Source organism: Oncorhynchus kisutch, unplaced genomic scaffold (genome assembly GCF_002021735.2).
Source record: "Oncorhynchus kisutch isolate 150728-3 unplaced genomic scaffold, Okis_V2 Okis05a-Okis16b_hom, whole genome shotgun sequence".
Classification (NCBI taxonomy): Eukaryota; Metazoa; Chordata; class Actinopteri; order Salmoniformes; family Salmonidae; genus Oncorhynchus; species Oncorhynchus kisutch.
Window position 1 is genome coordinate 4,948,926 of NW_022261982.1, and position 20,584 is coordinate 4,969,509.

At 44.0% G+C, this 20,584-nt stretch overlaps 1 protein-coding gene across 1 annotated transcript in view; it reads left to right on the forward strand.

Moving 5' to 3' along the window:
- Window positions 1-20,584, forward strand: part of LOC116359791 (uncharacterized) — a 31,341-nt gene that overhangs the window by 7,928 nt on the left and 2,829 nt on the right. Inside the window, exons 4-7 of the mRNA XM_031813400.1 lie at window positions 6,487-6,638; window positions 7,371-7,588; window positions 9,968-10,105; window positions 10,347-10,486. Coding sequence (XP_031669260.1) covers window positions 6,487-6,638; window positions 7,371-7,588; window positions 9,968-10,105; window positions 10,347-10,486 — 648 coding nt within the window. The remainder of the gene's footprint in view (window positions 1-6,486; window positions 6,639-7,370; window positions 7,589-9,967; window positions 10,106-10,346; window positions 10,487-20,584) is intronic.

Consider the following 20,584-nt stretch of genomic DNA (forward strand, 5'->3'; position numbering starts at 1 on the left):
CAAAACCCACCCACAAGGCCTAAACTAGCCCAATTGTTTTTTTCGCAGCATGAAAGGAGTTGGCACAATTAGCCAATAAACAATTTTTGTCAATAACGTTATCGAGTGAATATCGACTTAACTTCTAAAGACTTAAGAAGCAAAATTCTGTTTCCATCAAAATAATAATTATTGTGAACTAATATGACTAGCTAAGGAATTTGAATATCAAATCAAACTTTATTTGTTACATGCGCCGAGTAGAACAATTGTAGCCCTTACCGTGAAATTATTACTTACAAGCCCTTACAGTAACACAATAACAACATAACAATAACGAGGCTATATACAGTGGGTACCGAGTCAGTGTGTGGGGTACAGGTTAGTTGAGGTAATCTGGACATGTAGGTAGGGTTGAAGTGACTATGCATAGATAATAAACAGCGTAGCAGCAGTGTACAAAATCAAATTAAATCAAATTTTATTTGTCACATGCGCCGAATACAACAAGTGTAGTGTTTCACTTTACCGTGAAATGCTGACTTACAAGCCCTTAACCAGTGCAGTTCAAGAAGAAGAAAATATCTCAGCCGTCTTATTGCTTGGGTGTGTTATTAATTAATCTTTATTTAACCAGGCAAGTCAGTTAAGAACAAATTCTTATTTTCAATGACAGCCTAGGAACAGTGGGTTAACTGCCTGTTCAGAGGCAGAACGACAGATTTGTACCTTGTCAGCTCTGGGGTTTGAACTTGAAACCTTCCGGTTACTAGTCCAACACTCTAACCACTAGGCTACCCTGCTGCTGTTGATGAGCCTTTTGGTCCTAGACTTGGCACTCCGGTACCGCTGGAGTCTCCTACAATTTTATGGGCTTTCCTCTGACACTGCCTGGTATATAGATCCTGGATGGCAGGAAGCTTGGCCCAGTGACGCATTGGGCCATACGCACTACCTCTGTATTTGATGACATTTTTTATTTAACCAGGTAGGCCAGTTGAGAACAAGTTCTCATTTACAACTGCGACCTGGCCAAGATAAGGTGCGACAAAAACAACACAGTTACACAGGGGATAAACAAACGTATAGTCAATAACACAATAGAAAAATCTGTGTACACTGTGTGCAAATGAAGTAAGGAGGTAAGGCAATAAATAGGCGAAGTGGCGAAGTAATTACAATTTAGCAACTTACACTGGAGTGATATGTGCAAATAGAAACACTGGTGTGCAAAAGAGCAGAAAAACAAATATGGGGATGAGGTAGGTAGTTGGTTGGCTGGGGTATTTACAGATGGGCTGCAGCGATCGGTAAGCTGCTCTGACAGCTGACACTTAAAGTTAGTGAGGAAGATATGTATCCAACTTCAGTGATTTTTATATTTTATTTATTTTTGTAACTAGTTCCAGTCATTGGCAGCAGAGAACTGGAAGGAAAGGCGGCCAAAAGAGGTGTTGGCTTTGGGGATGGCAAGTGAAATATACCTGCTGCAGCACGTGTGACGGTTGGGTGTTGCTATGGTGACCAGTGAGTTGAGATAAGGCGGAGCTTTACCTAGCAAAGATTTATAGATGACCTGGAGCCAGTGGGTTTGGCAACGAATATGTAGCGAGGACCAGCCAACGAGATCATACAAATCGCAGGGTTGGGTAGTATATGGGGCTTTGGTCACAAAACGGATGGCACTGTGATAGACTGCATCCAATTTGCTGAGTAGTGTGTTGGAGGCTATTTTGTAAATGACATCGCCAAAGTCAAGGATCGGTAGGATAGTCAGTTTTACGAGAGTATGTTTGGCAGCATGAGTGAAGGGAGGCTTTGTTGCGAAATAGGAAGCCAAATCTATATTTAAGTTTGGATTGAAGATGCTTAATGTGAGTCTGGAAGGAGCATTTACAGTCGAGCCAGACACCTAGGTATTTATAGTTGTCCACATATTCTAAGTCAGAACCGTCCAGTGTAGTGATGCTAGTCGGGGGTGCGAGCCGTGATTTGTTGAAGAGCATGCATTTAGTTTTGTCGTGCCCTCTTCATGACTGTCTTGGTGTGTTTGGACCATGATAGTTCGTTGGTGATATGGGCACCAAGGAACTTGAACTCTTGACCCGCTCCACTACAGCCCCGTCAATGTTAATGGGGGCCTGTTCGGCCCTCCTTTTCCTGTAGTCCTATGGTGGTCTGCTTGAAACATGTAGGTATGACAGACTCGGTCAGGGAGAGGTTGAAAATATCAGTGAAGACACTTGCCAGTTGGTCCACGCATGCTTTGAGTACACATCCTGGTAATCCGTCTGTCCCACGGCTTTGTGAATGTTGACCTGTTTAAAGGTCTTGCTCACATCGGCTACTGAGAGCGTTATCACACAGTCATCCAGAACAGCTGGTGCTCTCATGCCTACTTCAGTGTTGCTTACCTCGAAGCGAGCATAAAAGGCATTTAGCTCGGCTCATGTCTGGGTTTCCCTTTGTAGTCCGTAATAGTTTTCAAGCCCTGCCTCATCCGACGAGCATCAGAGCCGGCGTAGTAGGATTCAATCTTAACTTCTTGACGCACCCATCCCGTCAGCGGGATCATTTTCAACCAAATTAAATTACTAAAAATATTTAATTTTCATGAAATCACAAGTGCAATATAGCAAAACACAGCTTAGCTTGTTGTTAATCCACCTGGCATGTCAGATTTCAATAAAGCTTTTCGGCGAAAGCATAACAAGCGTTTCTGTAAGAACATCTCTCTCAGTAGACAAAATATTACAAACAGCTAGCAGCCAAGTAGATTGGTCATGAAAGTCAGAAAAGCAATAAATTAAATTGCTTACCTTTGATCTTCGGATGTTTGCACTCACGAGACTCCCAGTTACATAATAAAAATTCCTTTTGTTCCATAAATATTATTTTTATATCCAAAATACCTCCATTTGTTTGGCTCATTATGTTCAGAAATCCACAGGCTTGAGCGGTCACGACATCGCAGATGAAAATTCCAAATAGTATCCGTAAAGTGCGTAGAAAGATGTCAAATGTTGTTTATAATCAATCAATCAGGTTGTTTTTACAATATATAATCGATAATATGTCAACCGGAATGTAGCTTCTTCCATAGGCGAGAGAGAGAAAATGGCTGATGAGCATTAAAAACTCTGCTGGCACCCAGCCATCCACTGACGCGATGGGTTCTTTCTCGCTCATTTTTCTAAATAAAAGCCTGAAACTATGTCTAAAGACTGTTCACAGCTTGAGGAAGCCATAGGAAAAGGAATCTGGTTGATATCCCTTTAAATGGAGGCAAGGCATCCAATGGAACAGAGAGCTTTCAGGAACAACAGCACCTTTCTTGTTGGATTTTCCTCAGGTTTTCACCTGTAATATCAGTTCTGTTATACTCAGACAATATTTGACAGTTTTGGAAACTTTTTAGAGTGTTTTCTATTCTAATCTGACAATTATATGCATATTCTAGTTTCTGGGCCTGAGAAATAGGCCGTTTCAAATGGGTATGTTTTCTTTTGTTGCCAAAAACGAAAATACTGCCCCCTACACTCAAGAAGTGAATCCTGTATTGATGCTTTACTTGTTTGATGGTTCGTTTGAGGGCACAGTGGAATTTCTTATAAGCGTCCAGATTAGTGTTCCGCTCCTTGAAAGCGGCAGCTCTAGCCTTTAGCTCGATGCGGATGTTGCCTGTAATCCATGGCTTCTGGTTGGGGTATGTATGTACAGTCACTGTGGGGACGACGTTGTCGATACACTTATTGATGAAGCCGATGACTCCTCAACGCCAATGGATGAATCCTGGAACACTTCTGTATTGAGCGAGTCACCGGTACTTCCTGCTTTAGTTTTTGTTTGTAAAGCAGGAATCAGGAGGATAGAATTATGGTCAGATTTGCCAAATGGAGGGCGGGGGAGAGCTTTGTATGTATCTCTGTGTGGAGTAAAGTTGGGCTTTGAGTAAAAAAAAAATTGTATTTTATTCCCCCCTCTGGTTGTACATGTGTCATTTCAACGTGTTTATTGTATAAAATGGTAGGCTACAGTAGCCTACATAGGCATAGAAATCAATATGCTAATTGTTGGCCAACAGATACAAATGTTATATTCTCGACATTTAATGTAATATTTTCATTGTGAACTTTTCCCCATAAAAGAAGCAGACGAGGGAGTTCCAGAACTTCAATTTCAAATTTCCACCCGTCGCTTCATACAGTATGGTTTTCTATATGCAATGTCGTCATTAGAATGCCGTTTAAACCACCTCTGAGCGAATGTATCAAAAGGAACATAAAGTCGCTTTCCTGTGCTTTGTCGCCTTATTTCTTTGTGCATCAGTCCTAGCGTGTTAATGTTTTTTTTTAATGGAAATTACTGTAGGTGTCTCCATGATGACACTAAATAGCCTACCTACAACTGGGGGGGGGGGGGGGAGTGTCACGACGTGCGCGCGTGCTCCTCCGGCTCCTTTCATTCACGTGACATGGCTGTCCGCTTGCAGCGCTCGGGCTCAACACACTTATAGGCCTCCGGCGCTCCCCCACCGCTCACTCACTCAGTTTCAATGTTAGTTAGGGGCTTTTTTTGGCATAGGATATGTTTTGTTAACATTTCTAAAACAAGTGAAGTAGATAATAAACAATACAATTAACAGTAAACATTACACTCACAGAAGTTACAAAAGAATAAAGACATTTCAAATGTCATATTATGTCTATATACAGTGATGTAAGGATGTGCAAATAGTTAAAATAGTCTCTCTCATTCACTCACTCAGCAACAGGCTGCCTCACTGCCTGAAAGTCAGAAGCAGCAGGTCACAGTGAAATATATATTTTTAAGACATTTAAAAGTAGCCCAAAAACCTGCAACCAATACATTTTACCCATGACATCATTTTCATTGTAGCCCAATTTAGAAGGAAAACGCTGCTGGTAGAGGGCGGCTTGATCATTTTCATAACAATGGTATGACTGAGGTGAAACCTATGAATAAGATATTTACCAGAAGTGACCAACATTGATTGATGTTTTGAGTCACCGTTTGAACCCATTAATCTGAATATTAGTCAGAGAGAGAGGGAGAGAGAGAGAGAGAGCGACAGGGGAATTTTGTCAGACCTGGGCCCTGACAGTAAATCTCAGCAAGACAAAAAATAATGGTGTTCCAAAAAAGTTCCAGTTGCCAGGTCAACAAATACAAATTCCATCTAGACACTGTTGCCCTAGAACACAAAAAAAAACTATACATACCCTGGCCTAAACATCGGGACCACAGGTCACTTCCACAAAGCTGTGAACGATCTGAGAGACAAGGCGAGGAACATGTGCCATCAAAAGGAACATAAAATTCGGCATACCAATTAGGTTCTGGCTAAAAATACTTGAATCAGTTATAGAACCCATTACCCTTTATGGTTGTGAGGTCCGCTCACCAACCAAGAATTCACACAATGGGACAAGCACCAAATTGAGACTCTGTATGCTTAATTCTGCAAAACTATCCTCAGTGTACAACATAAAACACCAAATAATGCATGCAGAGCAGAATTTGGCTGATACCCACTAATGATCATAATTCAGAAAAAAGCAATGAAAAGGATACAAAGCAAACCACTACAGAGAGAAGAGTCCCCTAAGCAAGCTGGTCCTGGGGCTCTGTTCACAAACACACCCCACAGAGCCCCAGGACAGCAACACAATTAGACCCAACCAAATCATCAGAAAACAAAAAGATAATTACTTGACACATTGGAAAGAATTAACAAAAAAACAGAGAAAACTAGAATGCTATTTGGCCCAAAACGGAGAGTACACAGTGGCAGAAAACCTGACCACTGTCTGACCCAAACTTAAGGAAAGCTTTGTACAAACTCCATGAGCATAGCCTTGCTATTGAGAAAGGCCGCCGTAGGCAGACCTGGCTCTCAAGAGAAGACAGGCTATGTGCACACTGCCCAAAAAATGAGGTGAAAACTGAGCTGCACTTCCTAACCTCCTGCCTAATGTATGACCATATTAGAGACACATATTTCCCTCAGATTGTACAGAACCATAAAGATTTTTGAAATCAAATCCAATTTTGATAAACTCCCATATCTATTGGGTGAAATACCACAGTGTGACATCACAGCAGCAAGATGTGTGACCTGTTGCCACAAGAAAAGGTCAACCAGTGAAGAACAAACAGCATTGTGAATACAACCCATATTTATGTTTATTTAATTTCCCTTTTGTACTATAACTATTTGCATAACATTACAACACTGTATATAGACATGACTTTTGAAATGTCTTTATCCTTTTGGAACTATTGTGAGTGTTTATTTTAATTGTATCTTTCACTTGCTTTGGCAACGTAAACATATGTTTCTAATGAAGTCCCTTACATTGACATTGAAAGCGGTGACGCCGTTGTTTATGGTACACAGGTTTCTTTACCTCTCCAGGTAGGAAGAGGAAGGACATCAGTGTTGTTATTCAGATAGTCTTGTCTGTTATCTTCCCATCTCTCTAGACTGTCCACCAAGCCAGCAGGGCTCCTCCACCAGAGAGATGCCCAGAGGAAGGGGCTGAGGCCAGGGCTCTCCACCCGGTCTCCAAGGAGAGCACCATACTCAGCTTCAGCCTGGAGATGAGACGAGAGGATGACCTGGACGACCTGGAGAGGTGGGCTGAATCAATCAACCAGTCACTCAATCACTCAGTCAGTCAGTCAGTCAATCAGTCAGTCAGTCAATCATCCATTAACTGTTTTCGTACATAGTCCCCACATTTTAGGGGACCAAAAGTATTAGGACAAATTTACTTAACTTTTTACTACTTTAATACATAGTTAAGTATTTGGTCCCATATTCCACGTAATGATTTACATGAAACTTGTGACTCTACAAATGTGTTGGATGCATTTGCTGTTTGTTTTGGTTGTTTGTTTTAGATCATTTTGTGCCCAATAGAAATGAATAGTAAATAATACATTAGCTGTATTAAAGCTGACAATTTAACCTCACAGTCATTGTATCATTTCAAATCCAAAGTGCTTGAGTACAGAGTCAAACTCCCCCAAAAATATGTCACACTCCAATATTTTTAGAGGTCACTGTATATTCCTGGAACGTGTGTTAACACTCATATTATATTTAGTGTATAATGTATTTGGATGTTTCCCAAACCCCGAGCACGTTTAGGTTTTTGCCGTAGCATAACACAGCTGATTCAAATACCCAACTCATCGTCAAGCGTTGATTATTTGAATCAGCTGTGTAGTGCTGGGGTAAAAACCAAAGCGTTCACCCAGGGGGCCCCGGGACCTAGTTTGGGGAAACCCTGTTTTAATGGACCACTAGCCTCACACAAATCTCCATAAAAATGTATAACGTCATGTATCGTCCCTGAATGAAGTGACTCCTATCGCCCCATGGAAGACCTCACAGAAGAGGATGTCAACAAAGCCGATGGGGAGGTTGACGATCTGTTCCTGGTTGCCATGACGAACACCAGAATCTCTGTGGTGAGGGGGCGTGGCTGCGGTGACGGGAGCTCTTGTCACAACTGTGGCAAGTCGGATTGTAACTTCAACGAGGTTGTCATGGTCGCAGAGTCCAGCAAAGTCACCCTGGGTAAGTTTGAATGATATGTATTTGTAAGCAGTGGGGGCAGTTCCCAGCACACTTGTATTTTTCACTTGCTTTTAATTGATAGGACAGTGAGTAGAGGGGACAGGAAAGACAGGAGAAGATTGTGTTCAATAGATAGTGGGATGGTTTCGTACCCAGACAGACACGATACATGAGCACTGGGGAGTGGCAGCATATAACCACAAGCTAGACCACAGCAGGCCACCCTTCATCTAACCAGGGTGTACCCTGGGTATGTTCTGGTGCTGACTTCAAAAGATTCAACGCGTCTGGTTGATAAGTAGGCTGTTCCTTTTATTAACAGCATCGGTTCTGCCAACCGAGCAGTGCTTCTGGAGCATTTTATTCTACTGTTGTAACTAACTGCTTTTTGCCTGGCTTTTAAGAAGACATTGTATGGTGACAACAGATACTTTCTGGAACTACTTACTCAACTCTACCTGGTTCCAAATCGCGGGCAATAGCGGTGCTTGTAGAAACAATCATATTTACATTTTTATATTTTATTACAGTATAATTACAATTGATTTAACTCTAACTGGTTCCAAATCGTGGCTAGTGGTGCTTATAGAAGCTATTTTTTCATATTTATTACTGTGCATGAACCATTTAATCACATAATTTCTGAGTAAATACAGGTTATTTTTGTGTAATGTGAAATACACTTCCCTCATTACTGGCTCCCATGACCTTTCCGACAGAGAAGTGAAACCCTGGTCATGAATACCATATCACAATCACCATGTCCACGTATTTATAAACTAGACTGGATCCCTTCCACATAGTTATAAACTAGACTGGATCCTTTCCACATCTCCTCCACAGTTATAAACTAGACTGGATCCCTTCCATATAGTTATAAACTAGACTGGATCCCTTCCACATCTCCTCCACAGTTATAAACTAGACTGGATCCCTTCCACATAGTTATAAACTAGACTGGATCCCTTCCACATAGTTATAAACTAGACTGGATCCTTTCCACATCTCCTCCACATAGTTATAAACTAGACTGGATCCCTTCCACATCTCCTCCACATAGTTATAAACTAGACTGGATCGCTTCCACATCTCCTCCACATAGTTATAAACTAGACTGGATCCTTTCCACATAGTTATAAACTAGACTGGATCCTTTCCACATCTCCTCCACATAGTTATAAACTAGACTGGATCCCTTCCACATCTCCTCCATAGTTATAAACTAGACTGGATCCCTTCCACATCTCCTCCACATAGTTATAAACTAGACTGGATCGCTTCCACATCTCCTCCACATAGTTATAAACTAGACTGGATCCCTTCCACATCTCCTCCACATAGTTATAAACTAGACTGGATCCCTTCCACATCTCCTCCACATAGTTATAAACTAGACTGGATCGCTTCCACATCTCCTCCACATAGTTATAAACTAGACTGGATCCCTTCCACATCTCCTCCACATAGTTATAAACTAGACTGGATCCTTTCCACATCTCCTCCACATAGTTATAAACTAGACTGGATCCCGTCCACATCTCCTCCACATAGTTATAAACTAGACTGGATCCCGTCCACATCTCCTCCACATTGTTATAAACTAGACTGGATCCCTTCCACATCTCCTCCACATAGTTATAAACTAGACTGGATCCCTTCCACATCTCCTCCACATAGTTATAAACTAGACTGGATCCCTTCCACATCTCCTCCACATAGTTATAAACTAGACTGGATCCTTTCCACATCTCCTCCACATAGTTATAAACTAGACTGGATCCCGTCCACATCTCCTCCACATAGTTATAAACTAGACTGGATCCCGTCCACATCTCCTCCACATAGTTATAAACTAGACTGGATCCCGTCCACATCTCCTCCACATAGTTATAAACTAGACTGGATCCCGTCCACATCTCCTCCACATAGTTATAAACTAGACTGGATCCCGTCCACATCTCCTCCACATAGTTATAAACTAGACTGGATCCCTTCCACATCTCCTCCACATAGTTATAAACTAGACTGGATCCTTTCCACATAGTTATAAACTAGACTGGATCCCTTCCACATAGTTATAAACTAGACTGGATCCCTTCCACATAGTTATAAACTAGACTGGATCCCTTCCACATCTCCTCCACATAGTTATAAACTAGACTGGATCCCTTCCACATAGTTATAAACTAGACTGGATCCGTTCCACATCTCCTCCACATAGTTATAAACTAGACTGGATCCCTTCCACATGCTCTGCCATGGGTCCCAAACAATGACATCATCCAAAGGAAGAGCTTGTTGAGGTGTGTTTCCTCATCTTCTTCATTGTATTTTCTGATGACCGTTTGTGTCTGTTTGTTTCTCTCTTTTTGTGTTCAGTGTCACGAGGAATGGGCAACTTGGAAAAAGTACAACAGTTTGACAACCTCTTTATTGAAAACTATTTATGTCGCACGTACCTTCGGCGTAGACTCACACGTATGATGTGGAGTATTCCTAGTTTGTCAGCAACTCCAGGTTTGTTATAGAATAATGTGTTTTTGTATTTATGTCGTCAATTTTCTTCTTCTTTTATCATAATAACAACTATAAAACTGTTTATTAAACGTTGTAATGGGAATTAGTTATATAATATATAATACAAATATTAACTTGATGATGGACAGTCTGGACTACGGACTGCCAACGTTAACTTTAGCCCAATGTTTTTTGTTACTATGGTAATAACTGATTTTGTTTATTGATTGATTGATTCCAGAGAAGATCACCATCTATCACTACAAGTCTGACTGTGTGGACGGAGAGTTTCGGGGGGTCCCTGTGGTGCTCAACTTCACCAGCACTAACTGTTTCCTCAAGTGTGTTAAGGACGGAGAGCGAGTCTCTCTCTGTGTTGGGGTGAGCACATACCCTTCTGCTTTCTGCTGCTAAGACTACTGTTAGCAAGGCCCTGACAAACGAAACTACAAAAGGAGAGTATCAAGTTGGGTTCTCATACTCTATTTATTGCAGGGTAAACCAAAACAGTACAACAGACTCTCAATACTACTTCCCTAAAGAGAGGATATTTCTACAGACACACAAATAACTCCTCACAAGGTCACAGCATACACTGACTATACACTGACTATACCCTGACTATACCCTGACTATACCCTGACTATACCCTGACTATACCCTGACTATACACTGACTATACCCTGACTATACCCTGACTATACCCTGACTATACACTGACTATACCCTGACTATACCCTGACTATACACTGACTATACACTGACTATACCCTGACTATACACTGACTATACCCTGACCATACACTGACTATACACTGACTATACACTGACTATACCCTGACTATACACTGACTATACACTGACTATACACTGACTATACCCTGACTATACCCTGACCATACACTGACTGTACACTGACTATACACTGACTATACCCTGACTATACACTGACTATACACTGACTATACACTGACTATACAATGACTATACCCTGACTATACCCTGACTATACCCTGACTATACACTGACTATACACTGACTATACACTGACTATACCCTGACTATACACTGACTATACACTGACTATACACTGACTATACCCTGACTATACCCTGACTATGCCGAACATTAGGAACACCTTTCTAATACTGAGTTGCACCCCCAGTCCCCCCTTTTGCCCTCAGAACAGCCTCAATTTGTCGGGACATGGACTCAACAAGGTGTCAAAAGCGGGGTTAGGTGGTTCAATGCCTTCTAATATACATTGGGGTCAGGTGGTTCAAGGCTCTCTAATATACATTGGGGTTAGGTGGTTCAAGGCTCTCTAATATACATTGGGGTTAGGTGGTTCAAGGCTCTCTAATATACATTGGGGTCAGGTGGTTCAAGGCCCTCTAATAGACATTATGGTCAGGTGGTTCAAGGCCCTCTAATTGACATTGGGGTTAGGTGGTTCAAGGCTCTCTAATTGACATTGGGGTCAGGTGGTTCAAGGCTCTCTAATATACATTGGGGTCAGGTGGTTCAAGGCTCTCTAATAGACTTTGGGGTCATGTGGTTCAAGGCCCTCTAATAGACATTGGGGTCAGGTGGTTCAAGGCTCTCTAATATACATTGGGGTCAGGTGGTTCAAGGCCCTCTAATATACATTGGGGTCAGGTGGTTCAAGGCTCTCTAATAGACATTGGGGTCAGGTGGTTCAAGGCTCTCTAATATACATTGGGGTCAGGTGGTTCAAGGCTCTCTAATAGACATTGGGGTCAGGTGGTTCAAGGCCCTCTAATAGACATTGGGGTCATGTGGTTCAAGGCCCTCTAATAGACATTGGGGTCATGTGGTTCAAGGCCCTCTAATAGACATTGGGGTCATGTGGTTCAAGGCCCTCTAATATACATTGGGGTTAGGTGGTTCATGGCTCTCTAATAGACATTGGGGTCAGGTGGTTCAAGGCCCTCTAATAGACATTGGGGTCATGTGGTTCAAGGCCCTCTAATAGACATTGGGATCATGTGGTTCAAGGCCCTCTAATAGACATTGGGGTCATGTGGTTCAAGGCCCTCTAATAGACATTGGGGTCATGTGGTTCAAGGCCCTCTAATATACATTGGGGTTAGGTGGTTCAAGGCTCTCTAATAGACATTGGGGTCAGGTGGTTCAAGGCCCTCTAATATACATTGGGGTCATGTGGTTCAAGGCTCTCTAATTGACATTGGGGTTAGGTGGTTCAAGGCTCTCTAATAGACATTGGGGTTAGGTGGTTCAATGACTTCTAATATACATTGGGGTCATGTGGTTCAAGGCTCTCTAATTGACATTGGGGTTAGGTGGTTCAAGGCTCTCTAATAGACATTGGGGTTAGATGGTTCAAGGCTCTCTAATATACATTGGGGTCATGTGGTTCAAGGCCCTCTAATAGACATTGGGGTCATGTGGTTCAAGGCCCTCTAATAGACATTGGGGTCATGTGGTTCAAGGCCCTCTAATATACATTGGGGTTAGGTGGTTCAAGGCTCTCTAATAGACATTGGGGTCAGGTGGTTCAAGGCCCTCTAATATACATTGGGGTCAGGTGGTTCAAGGCTCTCTAATAGACATTGGGGTCAGGTGGTTCAAGGCTCTCTAATATACATTGGGGTCAGGTGGTTCAAGGCTCTCTAATAGACATTGGGGTCAGGTGGTTCAAGGCCCTCTAATAGACATTGGGGTCATGTGGTTCAAGGCCCTCTAATAGACATTGGGGTCATGTGGTTCAAGGCCCTCTAATAGACATTGGGGTCATGTGGTTCAAGGCCCTCTAATATACATTGGGGTTAGGTGGTTCATGGCTCTCTAATAGACATTGGGGTCAGGTGGTTCAAGGCCCTCTAATAGACATTGGGGTCATGTGGTTCAAGGCCCTCTAATAGACATTGGGATCATGTGGTTCAAGGCCCTCTAATAGACATTGGGGTCATGTGGTTCAAGGCCCTCTAATAGACATTGGGGTCATGTGGTTCAAGGCCCTCTAATATACATTGGGGTTAGGTGGTTCAAGGCTCTCTAATAGACATTGGGGTCAGGTGGTTCAAGGCCCTCTAATATACATTGGGGTCATGTGGTTCAAGGCTCTCTAATTGACATTGGGGTTAGGTGGTTCAAGGCTCTCTAATAGACATTGGGGTTAGGTGGTTCAATGACTTCTAATATACATTGGGGTCATGTGGTTCAAGGCTCTCTAATTGACATTGGGGTTAGGTGGTTCAAGGCTCTCTAATAGACATTGGGGTTAGATGGTTCAAGGCTCTCTAATATACATTGGGGTCATGTGGTTCAAGGCCCTCTAATAGACATTGGGGTCATGTGGTTCAAGGCCCTCTAATAGACATTGGGGTCATGTGGTTCAAGGCCCTCTAATATACATTGGGGTTAGGTGGTTCAAGGCTCTCTAATAGACATTGGGGTCAGGTGGTTCAAGGCCCTCTAATATACATTGGGGTCATGTGGTTCAAGGCTCTCTAATTGACATTGGGGTTAGGTGGTTCAAGGGTCTCTAATAGACATTGGGGTTAGATGGTTCAAGGCTCTCTAATATACATTGGGGTTAGGTGGTTCAAGGCCTTCTAATATACATTGGGGTCATGTGGTTCAAGGCTCTCTAATTGATATTGGGGTTAGGTGGTTCAAGGCTCTCTAATTGACATTGGGGTTAGGTGGTTCAATGCCTTCTAATATACATTGGGGTCATGTGGTTCAAGGCTCTCTAATTGACATTGGGGTTAGGTGGTTCAAGGCTCTCTAATAGACATTGGGGTTAGGTGGTTCAAGGCCCTCTAATATACATTGGGGTTAGGTGGTTCAAGGCTCTCTAATTGACATTGGGGTTAGGTGGTTCAAGGCTCTCTAATTGACATTGGGGTTAGGTGGTTCAAGGCCCTCTAATATACATTGGGGTTAGGTGGTTCAAGGCTCTCTAATAGACATTGGGGTTAGGTGGTTCAAGGCCCTCTAATATACATTGGGGTTAGGTGGTTCAAGGCTCTCTAATAGACATTGGGGTTAGGTGGTTCAAGGCCCTCTAATAGACATTGGGGTTAGGTGGTTCAAGGCCCTCTAATATACATTGGGGTTAGGTGGTTCAAGGCTCTCTAATTGACATTGGGGTTAGGTGGTTCAAGTCTCTCTAATAGACATTGGGGTTAGGTGGTTCAAGGCCCTCTAATAGACATTGGGGTTAGGTGGTTCAAGGCCCTCTAATTGACATTGGGGTTAGGTGGTTCAAGGCCCTCTAATTGACATTGGGGTTAGGTGGTTCAAGGCCCTCTAATTGACATTGGGGTTAGGTGGTTCAAGGCCCTCTAATTGACATTGGGGTTAGGTGGTTCAAGGCCTTCTAATATACATTGGGGTTAGGTGGTTCAAGGCTCTCTAATTGACATTGGGGTTAGGTGGTTCAAGGCTCTCTAATTGACATTGGGGTTAGGTGGTTCAATGCCTTCTAATATACATTGGGGTCATGTGGTTCAAGGCTCTCTAATTGACATTGGGGTTAGGTGGTTCAAGGCTCTCTAATTGACATTGGGGTTAGGTGGTTCAAGGCCCTCTAATATACATTGGGGTTAGGTGGTTCAAGGCTCTCTAATTGACATTGGGGTTAGGTGGTTCAAGGCTCTCTAATTGACATTGGGGTTAGGTGGTTCAAGGCTCTCTAATTGACATTGGGGTTAGGTGGTTCAAGGCCCTCTAATATACATTGGGGTTAGGTGGTTCAAGGCTCTCTAATATACATTGGGGTTAGGTGGTTCAAGGCCCTCTAATATACATTGGGGTTAGGTGGTTCAAGGCTCTCTAATAGACATTGGGGTTAGGTGGTTCAAGGCCCTCTAATAGACATTGGGGTTAGGTGGTTCAAGGCCCTCTAATATACATTGGGGTTAGGTGGTTCAAGGCTCTCTAATTGACATTGGGGTTAGGTGGTTCAAGGCTCTCTAATAGACATTGGGGTTAGGTGGTTCAAGGCCCTCTAATAGACATTGGGGTTAGGTGGTTCAAGGCCCTCTAATTGACATTGGGGTTAGGTGGTTCAAGGCCCTCTAATTGACATTGGGGTTAGGTGGTTCAAGGCACTCTAATTGACATTGGGGTTAGGTGGTTCAAGGCCCTCTAATTGACATTGGGGTTAGGTGGTTCAAGGCCCTCTAATTGACATTGGGGTTAGGTGGTTCAAGGCCTTCTAATATACATTGGGGTTAGGTGGTTCAAGGCCCTCTAATAGACATTGCGGTCAGGTGGTTCAAGGCCTTCTAATATACATTGGGGTCAGGTGGTTCAAGGCTCTCTAATAGACATTGCGGTTAGGTGGTTCAAGGCCCTCTAATTGACATTGGGGTTAGGTGGTTCAAGGCCCTCTAATAGACATTGGGGTCAGGTGGTTCAAGGCCCTCTAATAGACATTGGGGTTAGGTGGTTCAAGGCCCTCTAATAGACATTGGGGTCAGGTGGTTCAAGGCCCTCTAATAGACATTGGGGTCATGTGGTCCAAGGCCCTCTAATAGACATTGGGGTCATGTGGATCAAGGCCCTCTAATTGACATTGGGGTTAGGTGGTTCAAGGCTCTCTAATATACATTGGGGTTAGGTGGTTCAAGGCTCTCTAATAGACATTGGGGTTAGGTGGTTCAAGGCCCTCTAATATACATTGGGGTTAGGTGGTTCAAGGCTCTCTAATAGACATTGGGGTTAGGTGGTTCAAGGCCCTCTAATATACATTGGGGTTAGGTGGTTCAAGGCTCTCTAATAGACATTGGGGTTAGGTGGTTCAAGGCCCTCTAATAGACATTGGGGTTAGGTGGTTCAAGGCCCTCTAATATACATTGGGGTTAGGTGGTTCAAGGCTCTCTAATTGACATTGGGGTTAGGTGGTTCAAGTCTCTCTAATAGACATTGGGGTTAGGTGGTTCAAGGCCCTCTAATAGACATTGGGGTTAGGTGGTTCAAGGCCCTCTAATTGACATTGGGGTTAGGTGGTTCAAGGCCCTCTAATTGACATTGGGGTTAGGTGGTTCAAGTCTCTCTAATAGACATTGGGGTTAGGTGGTTCAAGGCCCTCTAATAGACATTGGGGTTAGGTGGTTCAAGGCCCTCTAATTGACATTGGGGTTAGGTGGTTCAAGGCCCTCTAATTGACATTGGGGTTAGGTGGTTCAAGGCCCTCTAATTGACATTGGGGTTAGGTGGTTCAAGGCCCTCTAATTGACATTGGGGTTAGGTGGTTCAAGGCCTTCTAATATACATTGGGGTTAGGTGGTTCAAGGCTCTCTAATTGACATTGGGGTTAGGTGGTTCAAGGCTCTCTAATTGACATTGGGGTTAGGTGGTTCAATGCCTTCTAATATACATTGGGGTCATGTGGTTCAAGGCTCTCTAATTGACATTGGGGTTAGGTGGTTCAAGGCTCTCTAATTGACATTGGGGTTAGGTGGTTCAAGGCCCTCTAATATACATTGGGGTTAGGTGGTTCAAGGCTCTCTAATTGACATTGGGGTTAGGTGGTTCAAGGCTCTCTAATTGACATTGGGGTTAGGTGGTTCAAGGCTCTCTAATTGACATTGGGGTTAGGTGGTTCAAGGCCCTCTAATATACATTGGGGTTAGGTGGTTCAAGGCTCTCTAATATACATTGGGGTTAGGTGGTTCAAGGCCCTCTAATATACATTGGGGTTAGGTGGTTCAAGGCTCTCTAATAGACATTGGGGTTAGGTGGTTCAAGGCCCTCTAATAGACATTGGGGTTAGGTGGTTCAAGGCCCTCTAATATACATTGGGGTTAGGTGGTTCAAGGCTCTCTAATTGACATTGGGGTTAGGTGGTTCAAGGCTCTCTAATAGACATTGGGGTTAGGTGGTTCAAGGCCCTCTAATAGACATTGGGGTTAGGTGGTTCAAGGCCCTCTAATTGACATTGGGGTTAGGTGGTTCAAGGCCCTCTAATTGACATTGGGGTTAGGTGGTTCAAGGCACTCTAATTGACATTGGGGTTAGGTGGTTCAAGGCCCTCTAATTGACATTGGGGTTAGGTGGTTCAAGGCCCTCTAATTGACATTGGGGTTAGGTGGTTCAAGGCCTTCTAATATACATTGGGGTTAGGTGGTTCAAGGCCCTCTAATAGACATTGCGGTCAGGTGGTTCAAGGCCTTCTAATATACATTGGGGTCAGGTGGTTCAAGGCTCTCTAATAGACATTGGGGTTAGGTGGTTCAAGGCCTTCTAATATACATTGGGGTTAGGTGGTTCAAGGCCCTCTAATAGACATTGGGGTCAGGTGGTTCAAGGCCTTCTAATATACATTGGGGTCAGGTGGTTCAAGGCTCTCTAATAGACATTGCGGTTAGGTGGTTCAAGGCCCTCTAATTGACATTGGGGTTAGGTGGTTCAAGGCCCTCTAATAGACATTGGGGTCAGGTGGTTCAAGGCCCTCTAATAGACATTGGGGTCATGTGGATCAAGGCCCTCTAATTGACATTGGGGTTAGGTGGTTCAAGGCTCTCTAATATACATTGGGGTTAGGTGGTTCAAGGCTCTCTAATAGACATTGGGGTTAGGTGGTTCAAGGCCCTCTAATATACATTGGGGTCAGGTGGTTCAAGGCCCTCTAATAGACATTGGGGTTAGGTGGTTCAAGGCTCTCTAATATACATTGGGGTTAGGTGGTTCAAGGCTCTCTAATATACATTGGGGTTAGGTGGTTCAAGGCTCTCTAATAGACATTGGGGTTAGGTGGTTCAAGGCCCTCTAATTGACATTGGGGTCAGGTGGTTCAAGGCCCTCTAATAGACATTGGGGTCAGGTGGTTCAAGGCCCTCTAATAGACATTGGGGTTAGGTGGTTCAAGGCCCTCTAATTGACATTGGGGTCAGGTGGTTCAAGGCCCTCTAATAGACATTGCGGTTAGGTATTTCAGGCGAGCTATAGTCCTCTGGCTCCTTATTGTAGTGGTACAAGGGACCGAGACGTCCCTCCCTACATCGTCAAAGGGGGCACTTTTCCCAGAGGGCACCTGCCCTCTGTACCGCCCGGCACTAGGCAGCACAGACATCGGGTCATAACCCATATGAAAGGTACAGAGCACAACTACAGTCAGTTTACAGGCATTCACCAACAGTGAGTCATCCCAGGACCAGATTGTGTCCCACATACAGTATTGTTGTTTACCAGAGGTCAGTCTGATCACCAGTCCCCCTTTCACTGCTAAAGGAACCAATTGCAGCTTTCACCTTGACATTTACAGAGGAATGTATAATGGTGGTTAGCCTTCAACTGGGTGATATGGGCACGGCAGACTCAGTCAATTCATGCAACTCAGCGAGTTCTTTAAGGATAGTGGGAATATACAGAACAGGTATGTTCAGTTGTTCTAGGGAACAACGGGGCGGCAGGTAGCCTAGTGCGCTAGCCTTTATCAGTCATAAATTCCGGGCCCTGGTCACTTTCCAGGTGCCCAGGCACTCCCCATCTGGGAATATAGTCTCTCAACAGGGTTTTAGCTTCGGTGGTAGCAACATTCCTCCTAGTGGTGGGGTGGGGGGGGGGGGGGGGGGGGGGGGCGACTTCAACCCACTTGGAGGACGTATCTAATACAAACAATATTTTGACCCTTTACTTGGTGGTAAACAGATGACATTGATTTGAAGCTTTCCAAAGGGTTCCCAGGGTAGTGATCTGGTTCCCATTCCAGTAACTGGGGTGGTTGTTTTCATGTTGTGTTTCAGATCTTTTTAACCATTTTTTTTTGCAAATTGGGCCAAATTTGGGACAATACCATTCTTTCCTACACATTCCTAACATCTCTCCTTGGACTCGTGCGTTATTCCATGATACTATACGTATGTGTGCAAGATAGGGAAGTAGTATGAGTGGCGTACGGCCGTCTGGGGGGCGCCAGACACCGTCGTCATCGGGTTTTCAGCCTGAAGACCTCAAACTTTTCAACGGTATCAGCATGGTTTTGCATATTAACAGCATCAGTAGAAGTATGTACAGTCACCATGGGTGAGTCCCGTGAGGGGAGGAGGAACCATGGGTGAGGGGAGGAGGAACCATGGGTGAGGGGAGGCGGAACCATGGGTGAGGGGAGGAGGTACCATGGCCATGTCAGCACTGGCATCCCCTTTCGTAACAGAATCGGCCCTAAAAGTGGGCGGCACATTTAATAATAACACCAGCGTTGGGTAACGCCGCCGCTCCTAACAATGCCGCTACCGTCGTGTTTAACAACGTCATAAACCCACGCCGTTTCCACAACCTCCTGAAGTCCTGGCAAACACCACATACATACCTTGAATCAGTATAGATTGTCACCTTACGCCTCCATCACACCGACGGCGTCATGACGTTTTGGAACCCCAGAAGTACATTCATTTCCAATGGAATGTTTGCCTTGCTGCAGTGCGTTGCAGTGCGTTCTGTGTGGTGGTGTATGTTGGTGTAAAACTGCATGTGTAAACAGCTTGACAGAAGTGGTAGCAGAAGGGGAATGTTGAACTGATGCTGCACACATCCAGATGCTGCTGCGTACCTTTTTGCGTAATAACGCTGATGGTGTGATCGAGGCACCATCCCTCTGTCAGCATCAACGCGTGTGTCAGCGCCGTCCCCTCTGCCAACTGTGCTGAGGTACCAGGATGTAACGGAGCAGACCCTAGCCATGTGTGGTCTGTGACTACAGCGGGCCCCGCCCATCTATTTCCCATTTGGTCCAGGTAGGATGACCCATCTGAATATGACACTAAGTCAGCATTTAAAAGGCACGTCACTCAAGTCCTGGATGGCAGTGACGATGTCACCATCACGTCTAGACAGCAGTGATGGATGGTGTTGTCGGGATAGGTAGGAGAGTTGCGGGGTTTAGCCTAGCACATTTTACTACATGTCCCCTGACAGCAGTTTCGCTTCCCAACCGGTGAACCTGGTCGACGTCACCTGGTTAGTTTTCCCCTACTACGGAGTGTGGAGCGTGTTCTGTCGGATGAGGTCTTGAATTTGAGATCTTTGTGACTCCAGTTCCTCATCTAGTTTTTACATGTTGTGTTTGAGATTCAACCACTGAAGTCTGGTGTTTTCAAATTAGCCAAACGGGAAAATAATGTTACTGTCAGGAGGCATTGGTCACGGTCCCGACCGTGGTTAATTTCAAATGACTTTTTGTGGCAGCGTTTGATTCTTGCTCGGTCCAGGGAACCACCCTTTGGCCAGATGGTGTCCGTAAACTGATTTAGGAAAGTTCTCCATTTACTCATCTTGAGAGAACTCCTACAACTCTGAGCTACTTGGTAGTCCAGAGACCATTTGTCTTCAGTCTCAACAGCCTGCTCTTTACAATTAAGAGGCTCCCATGTTTTTTTAACAGATAATATATATATATTTGACAAGTTTGGCGAGATCTTCAGGTGTATTTTCACTATTTCAGTTCAATGAGACCTACAGATGGCACTATATTGTTGGTGAGCG